The sequence below is a fragment of the Populus trichocarpa genome, chromosome 14, assembly GCF_000002775.5.
Source record: "Populus trichocarpa isolate Nisqually-1 chromosome 14, P.trichocarpa_v4.1, whole genome shotgun sequence".
Lineage (NCBI taxonomy): Eukaryota > Viridiplantae > Streptophyta > Magnoliopsida > Malpighiales > Salicaceae > Populus > Populus trichocarpa.
Window position 1 is genome coordinate 1,871,453 of NC_037298.2, and position 8,135 is coordinate 1,879,587.

Below are 8,135 nucleotides of genomic sequence, written 5' to 3' on the forward strand. Positions count from 1 at the left end.
TATTAACTTCAAATTAATATGTTTTTAATGTTTTTAAATTATTTTGATGTGCTGATGTCAAATTAATTGGCATGTATTTTGACATGAAAAGCTATTTGAAAAGCAACCGCAACCACACTGACAAAAAAAACCCGAATCCTTTTCTACTCGCTGTTGAGAAGTTAGGCTCCCTCGCATCCTCCCTGGCTGTTTGATTGGCCATCACAAATTTAGTGGGAGTTAGCGGGACCATGTTATCGTCATTTCTTTTTATGGATGAGTTCTTATTTTGGTTGGTAGTTATATACGTGGCTATGGTGGATGCCTTTAGTTACGTCTCGCTGAGAGAGAGAGAGGGTAGGAAAAAATGGCAGTTGCAATGGGTAGACCTTTCGTTATTCAGCCATGTTTGTCTTCCTCCTTGTGCTCCTTGTCTAAGAACATAAATAAGTCATCATTCGGCGCAGCAGAAACCTTTTTGCCTGCCAAACCAAGCAGCACTCGTTGCACACCAGTTGTGGTTCATGCCCAACAGCGACCAACATGGCTTCCTGGGCTTGACCCTCCACCTTATCTTGATGGAACGTGAGCCACTGTGCTCTATCTACCACGACATTGAACTTCAAAATTTATGTTTGTTGTTTTTGTTTTGCTTAATCTCGTCCTCTTTCTCTAATTTAGTTTGGCTGGAGATTTTGGGTTCGACCCTCTTGGCCTCGGAGAGGACCCACAGAGCCTGAAGTGGTATGTGCAGGCAGAGTTGGTCCATGCTCGCTTTGCCATGGCTGGAGTTGCTGGAATTCTTTTCACAGATGTGAGTTCCACAAAACCGTCGTCTTATTTGTCTTGTTGGTGGCATTTAAATTTCTTCTTATTTTCTAGTCTCTCCCTTCCCAAAACTACTGCTGAAAGTAGAAAACACTTGCTAGACAGGGCAAAGAAACTAACACAAGAGTGTGGAAAGCAAGATATGATCTTGTCAATTTACATATTTAAACTGAATACAGATCATTCTATTGCGATTTGGTTGTTGTCTCGTGATAAAAGAGACACAGACGACGGGAACAGATGTGACATGTCTTTATTTATTTTTTATTTTGAAAAGTATAAAAATCTACTACATAATTGTCCATGCAAACCGATCAATGTCACTAGTTTTATATATACATCCCTGCTACTAACCATTTAGTACTGTTGTTGCAGCTACTACGAGTGACAGGGATCAGAAAATTGCCAGTTTGGTATGAAGCAGGTGCTGTGAAATTCGAATTTGCAAGCACAAGGACGTTGATTGTGGTCCAGCTGCTCCTGATGGGGTAAAAAGGTTTTTAATCGTTAATTAATGCTTAATATGAGTATTATAGTGTAACATGCGTTGTGCAAAAACAGCATTAGAACGTTCGTTCTTTTAAACAATTTACAGAACCTCCGTTCCTCATTTTTGGATGCAGATTTGCTGAGACAAAAAGGTACATGGATTTCGTTAGTCCTGGATCTCAAGCTAAGGAAGGATCTTTCTTTGGACTGGAATCTGCACTAGAAGGCTTGGAACCTGGGTAATTCTATGACTTGAAAGAAACAAGAAAAGGCTATGAACCCCATTAGTTTATATTCCTTATATTTTGATCCATTTTTACAATTAGAAAGAAGCTAAAAGGTAACGGTGTTTCCCTAGCTAAAAAGTAAATGGCTACACCTCTAAAATGATATTTTTTAAAAAATATATTTTAAGTGTTTTTTTAATATATTTTAAAAAAATAATCATTATTGTAAAAGATAATAGCATGAAATAGTCTGAACGAGGCATGTGCCCTGTAATACTTCAATTGCATTGCACTTTATTATTAACATTATTTGGTTTGCAAATACAGCTATCCTGGAGGTCCTCTGTTAAACCCTCTAGGTCTGGCTAGAGATATCGAAAACGCCCATGTCTGGAAGCTTAAAGAGATTAAAAATGGTTTGTTTTGCTGATTTCTTCTTCTTCTTTCTGATTGCTACAAAGGCTTTGCAGCTCATTCAAACTAAGCATAGATTTCCTCTGCAGGACGGCTTGCGATGGTAGCCATGGTGGGCATTTTTGTGCAAGCTGCAGTGACTCATGCAGGTCCAATAGATAACCTTATAGAGCACCTCTCTAACCCATGGCACAGAACCATCATTCAAACCCTTGCTAACTCTGGTTCCTAGTTCGACATAGAAGCTGACCACTGCAATTTAAATTTAATTACAACGTCATTGGTTTCTTTGTTTCAATCCTTCTTTTAATGGACTTCTTAAGGCAACTGAAGACTTAAGTTTAATAAGGATTGGTTGGTCAACGTGGATCCAATATCTGTTTATGTTTTTATTGGTCACAATGCAATTGGAAATATTTTTTGTATGTTCTATGTTTCTCAAGGTTTAGATGCGCAAGAACTCGAATATATATGTACCGAGAGGTGAACCTCCCTTGGATAGACAAACAACTCCATGTACAAAGTCAGTCAATCGAACAAAAATACATTTATGATGTTCTGTTTTTTTTCTCTTTTTCTTAAAAAAAATTGTTTAGATGCACAGGCTTGTTCCCAAGGGCGGCCCTACAGCAAGCTTTGGGGGAGCTCCTTTTCTCGGTGTCGAGCTGTGGAGTCATTATTTTTTAAGAGAGAGCCTTACTTTGTTCAACTTGTCAAGTAGACATGGATTGATGCTGATACTAAAGTCCAGCAAAACGCACCATGCAATTTGGTTCTAAGCTATCACACGGTTCCTATTTTTACCTACCGAGTAAAAAAATTCGGAAAGAACTCCATTTGTTCAGAACCATCATAAGGTTCCAGCATCGAATAATCTCAGCATCCACAGAAATCAAAGCATATAATACAGGAGAAAAGTCCAATCTTGTTTCTCACAAACATACAAATTGACCAACTTCTTTGATTAAACCAAGCTCACACCTTTAAAATGATTCGATGTTCAAATGTCCAAAGCCTATACATCACAGAACCACCTGGTTAAATGTCCATCTGAAACAAAGAGAACTGTATTCTGAAATTGTTTCCTCCTCCAAGACCAACCAGCCATGCAACTATGCCTTTGAGTGAGACAACAATATAAAACAATGAACTCCCCCATTTACAAGAGTAAGAACTCCCATCTTTTCGTATCCGGGTTTGTGGTCAATGTGAGAAAAAAAATGCCCAGTATAGACAGGTAAAATCATAGCAGGAAGGAAAACACATCTGTTTTCAGTAAGAAATTACCCTGTCTTCGATGCATGCGACTTCTTCCTTGCTAAAAACAGTAACAATCGTGGGAACAATGATTTCTTCTTCTTCCTTGGAACCTTTACTTCTGGAGAGGAATCGGTTTCGGTGTTACTTCCAGGTACATGCGATTTTGGACTTGAAGCATAACCCACAGCAGCATCTGGTGCACGGTCGAAGTTCTTTGATTCTTTCCTGTCCTCAAAGCTTGCCCCTGGGGTTTTAATGGGGTTTGCGGCTCCCTGACCAGATTCACTAGCCCTTCGCTGTTGCTCATGTTCAGCTCTCCACTTTCTCAACTCCTGTTCTACACCCAACTTCCCTTCCTTGGCCTGCTCAGCCTTATCCATTGCAATTTTCAGAGCTTCCTTTCTTGCACTCATCTCTTGATTCACTTGTTCCAACTTCTCTGCAGTTCTTGACTCGGATTCCTTGGCTACCTCAATTTGTGAAATAGCAGCTGCTACCCTCAGGTTGGCCTGCTCCTCTGCTTCATGGGCAAGCTTGCTGAGCTCATAGTACTCTTCTAAAGAAAGTGTTACACTGGTAGGTGTATCCACATCACTGGTGCTGTGAGCAGATTCACTCTCTTGCAAAGCTTTAATGGCTGCTAATGCCAATTTTTCAGAGGCCCTGGAAGCTTCTATCTCCTTTTGAGCTGCAAGTAATCTACTCTCCATCGTACTTGCGCCAGCCTTTGCTTGTTCTGCTTCTTCCTTCGCCTTGCGCAGCTCTTCACGAGCCATTTGAGCAAGTGACTTGGCCTCATCAGCTGCTTCCGCTGCCTGCTGCAGTTTCTTGGGAATCTCGATCATTTTTTCCCTGGCTTCTTTCTCTTTCATCTGAACCCGGGCCGTTTCTGACCTAGTTTTGTCCAGCTCAGCCTGAAGAGAAGCAACTGTTACTGAGGCCATTCCTTCTCTCTGCTTAATGGTGGAAAGAGCCAGTTTTTCTTTTTCAAGCTCTGTTTGTAACGATAAGGCAGCCACCTTCAAGCAATTTACTTCAGCAGTTGCTTTCTCAATGTTGAGTTTTACTTCTTCCAGTTCCTTCTTTGCTGAAGCAACTGTTGCTTGTATGTTGGTGTGAGTTTTTTTCTCAGGTTCCTCTTGCTCAGCTCTTGGTTCTCCTTCAGTTTCATCCTTTATTTTAGATTCCATATACGCTGCTAACTCAGTTTTCAAATCAACTAACAAAGCTGAAGCAGTGTCTAGTTTTGATTTGAGATCTTTTGCTGAAAGAATTTGTTGGTTAAGTCTCTGGAGCTCCTCTTCTGCTTGCTTTAATTCCTTCTCCCAGTGAAGAGAATCTTGCTCCTTGGCCATGATTGCTCCTATTCTTTGCTCCTCTGCCTCCAGATGAGCAGCATGAGCAGACTCTAAGGATTCCTTTGTAGAAATCAGCTCAATAGTGAGTTCCTCTACAGTCTTCTCAACTTCCTTGGATGCAGAAACAGCCACTTCAGCTTTTTTCACAGCTTCATCTTTCTCACTAACCAAAGAAGTATATTCCTTGTGCAGTGCTTCCAACTCATCATTAACAGCCTTTAGTTCCGATACGGCAGCTGAATGCCTGGCTTTAGCAACCTCAAGTTGTGCCTTGGCTGCAACACTAGCTTCATCAGCAATCCCCTGTTCCATTTCTTCCACCCTGAGCTTGACAAGCTCAGAATCTTGTTTTGCCTGATGCTCTTCTGTCTGTGCCCTCTCCAGATTGAGCTTTAGCTCTTCAATTAGTCTCTTAGTGTTGTCCAACTCCTTAAGAACTTGTGTTTTTTCCTCTTCAGCAGCCTCTGACCGTTTCTTGTACTCAGGCATCTCCACCTGTACTGTCTCTAATTCTTGGTCTACGAGCTTGCGTCTCTACAGAGTTAGAGAAAACACCAACAAGTTAGTAATTATGGAGATGGAAAAAAATGTCTGCTGTTGGAGCACAGCAATCAAATAGATGCAATGATTGGAAGCAAATCAGGAAGAACTCAAATTGCTAGTCCAGCACTCATTCGAAGAAGAGAAGCTTCCAATTTTTAAACATGGAAAAAGTGCACAATCAGATAAGATTTCCTTTAGAAAAGAATTGCATAAACATTTTCCTTTCTTTCATTTCCAAAAAATGTCAAATGTCAAACTATTTTGAAAATAAAAGGGAGCGAAAAAGCAGCTTGCAGTAACAACTCTAACATCATTTCTGGAAGGAAAAGATAAATCTTAACTTAGGTGATGATGCATGTGCTATTTCTTTTGAAAGAAAACATTTTGAGTTTTCCTTGTAAAGCATCACCAAAAGCAGCACAAGTGATCAAACATGAGAATCTGCTGATTTTCTTAGTTGCCAACCGGCATTATTGAATATCTAAACCCAAATGCCATGCTCTCGTATATTGCTGCATCATGGTGATAAGAAGAGGCTTGCTATGTCTCACTAAAGCCTTAATCACAGACTCAATGGTACATTCCTCTTAAGCCTCTTCAAATGACAACCTCTTACGAAAATAAGTAACCATCAAATATACATCCATTCCTTTCCTAACCACTGGTGCAATCAGAATTTCCATAGGCATCAAAACACACCAATTCAGCAACAAATTCTTGTTTCTAATATGCCATTTTCAATTTAGATTTCTGTTAAGACACGGGCACAAAAAATTTCCATGCTGCAAAATCCATAAAAAGATAACAGAGCAAAAGATATTGCTTCCCTTCTCATTATCAAAAGTATTGACTGGTGCTTGATGAAATAGTGCTGAAAAGTTATTATTGTTACGAATATAATCAGGATGTGTGACATCAATGAGAATGGCAGATTGAGTGTACCTCTACAGTCTGGATTCTATGGGCTTTCCAATCAACAATTCCTCCAAACTTAGAAACAGCTTCTTTAACAGATTCAAAAGGAGCTGCCGTATCAATTAGACCTCTGTTTATATCAGCCTGTTTAACAAGTTGAGGGGAAAGTCGAGGAGAATCACTAGATTTTGGTGTCCTGAAAGCAGGACTGGCAACCTTCGCACGAGGCGAAGCAGACTTATCCTGCTGCACTCTAACCTTTACATGGGGCAAAGCAGGTTCATCAGGTTGTGCTCTTTCAATAGGATCCTGAGGTTGCTCTACATCAGAGGAATTAGGTACGGGTTCAGATTTTCCTTGAGATTTCTGTCCATCAGAGGAATCCTGCATGGCTTCGGTTTTCTCTTGACGTTGCAGACCATTCGAGGAAACTTCAATGCCTGTTGTTTTCTCTAGAGATTCCTCATGTTCATTCAAAACATTTTGTGTTGCTTCAGATTTGGAACCATCCTTCAACGCACCTTGATCGTTCGCCTCTATTTTATCAACCGATGAGGTTGAAACTGAATCCTCCGATGCAGGAACTTCAATGCCTGTTGTTTTCTCTAGAGATTCCTCATGTTCATTCAAAACATTTTGTGTTGCTTCAGATTTGGAACCATCCTTCAACGAACCTTGATCGTTTGCCTCTATTTTATCAACCGATGAAGTTGAAACTGAATCCTCTGATGCACGAACTTGATCAATTTCTCCATCTCCATTTCTAGCAGGGCTTAATGAAGCTTCACCAGGAGAAGTGCCATTATCCTGGGATGACTGTGGAGGAGATGTAACTGCAGCAATTTTCACATCCTCCATTGGCAATCAGCGCCACAATGGTCTCTAAAACTGAAAAAACAATATTAGAAAAACACCATCACCCAAAATTTCCAACTAGTTTAACCGCAAAAATTCACAATATCTATATCATCAAACATTGCAATCCATGCAAATATAGAATTAAAAGAAAAAGCTTTAAAAAAAATCATATTTTTTCCTCGTAGCACATATATATAGGCAATTTAGATCCATAATTCTGAGAATTTGCTGACAATTGTTATAGAAAAAAGAAAGAAAGAAAAAAGCAGAGATAGAAAATTGATTAACACAAAATTGTTACAGTAACCGTAAATCTAACTAACCCATTGATTAAGATTCTGCTATATCATTAACAGCTCAATTTGACTCGAGAAATTTAATGTCAAAACCATCAAACTAAGCTTCATTAAATGAACAAATTCCAAAAAAACAACAACAAAAATTAAAAGAAGTACTCACTGGACGAAGTCAACGTAGGAAAAGAAACAACATCAAGACAAGAAATTGAGAGAGCAATCGAATGATCAAAACTGGAGTGATAAATTTGAAAGCCGGGCTGATTTGGATTAAAGGTCTGACTGTTCGATGGAAAGCCGAGAAGACGAAGAAGAAGGAGAGAGACAGGAAACAGAAAGAAGAGGAAGAAGAGACGTTACCTGGTAATAACTCTGTGGTGGTCGAGTAATAATTGAACGGAATTTTAATTTCACGTTAGGCGAAAATAGAAATGGGACTAAAAATATAGAGAAAAGATAAAAAAAAAAACGGAGAGGTCACACGTGCTTGAACTAGATCCGTCTGTATGTCCTATCTTTCTCTCCCTCAATATTACATCATAGTTGTGACCCGGTCCGGATTGACCCGGAAAATAACATGCATCATTGAATTGTTAGATTAATGAGGTCACCTAGATTAATTATTTTTTTAATATTTTTTAACCTGACTGAGTCAATCTGGTCATAAATTTTACTAAGTGAATATATTTTTTTATTTAATTTAAATTTGTTTTAGATTAAGATTTAAATCGTGAGTTTTGCGGATGAAGCTATCAGAGTGACCTGGATTTAACAATAATTATAAATTATGAATTAGATTTTATTTTATTTTCCTCTTGTGATGCAACGTGATTATTTATTTATGTGTTGTGTGGCAGCACAACTCAGTTGGATTTTTTGGGACAGCTCCTGTCCACGTTTATCCATTCCTCTTTATTTGTGGCTTGATTTTGTATTCCGTTATTAATTTCTGGTATCCAACGTGGAAA

The 8,135-nt window shown here is 39.1% G+C and overlaps 2 protein-coding genes across 4 annotated transcripts; one reads left to right on the top strand and one right to left on the bottom strand.

Annotated features, from left to right (window-relative positions):
• Nucleotides 1–298: 298 nt before the first annotated feature.
• Nucleotides 299–2,491, top strand: LOC18104896 (photosystem I chlorophyll a/b-binding protein 5, chloroplastic). Its single transcript, XM_006374882.3, has 6 exons — nucleotides 299–564; nucleotides 661–793; nucleotides 1,183–1,295; nucleotides 1,431–1,535; nucleotides 1,851–1,939; nucleotides 2,027–2,491. Exons 1-6 carry the CDS (start codon nucleotides 347–349, stop codon nucleotides 2,167–2,169), a joined length of 801 nt encoding a protein of 266 aa, XP_006374944.2. The 5' UTR covers nucleotides 299–346; the 3' UTR covers nucleotides 2,170–2,491.
• A 282-nt stretch (nucleotides 2,492–2,773) lies between these two features.
• On the bottom strand, nucleotides 2,774–7,664 carry LOC18104897 (protein WEAK CHLOROPLAST MOVEMENT UNDER BLUE LIGHT 1). Of its 3 annotated transcripts, XM_052446790.1 has the most exons (4): nucleotides 7,331–7,521; nucleotides 6,688–6,901; nucleotides 6,041–6,534; nucleotides 2,774–5,089 (listed from the first exon to the last, which is right to left on the bottom strand). In XM_052446790.1, the coding sequence occupies exons 2-4, from the start codon at nucleotides 6,869–6,871 to the stop codon at nucleotides 3,221–3,223; spliced, it is 2,547 nt and encodes an 848-aa protein (XP_052302750.1). In that variant the 5' UTR covers nucleotides 6,872–6,901; nucleotides 7,331–7,521; the 3' UTR covers nucleotides 2,774–3,220. The 3 variants fall into 3 exon arrangements, with proteins under 3 accessions (XP_052302750.1, XP_024440056.2, XP_024440055.2); XM_024584288.2 differs by lacking the exon at nucleotides 7,331–7,521 and adding an exon at nucleotides 7,528–7,664 and having other exon boundaries at nucleotides 6,041–6,901; XM_024584287.2 differs by having other exon boundaries at nucleotides 6,041–6,901.
• Between the last annotated feature and the right edge of the window lie 471 nt (nucleotides 7,665–8,135).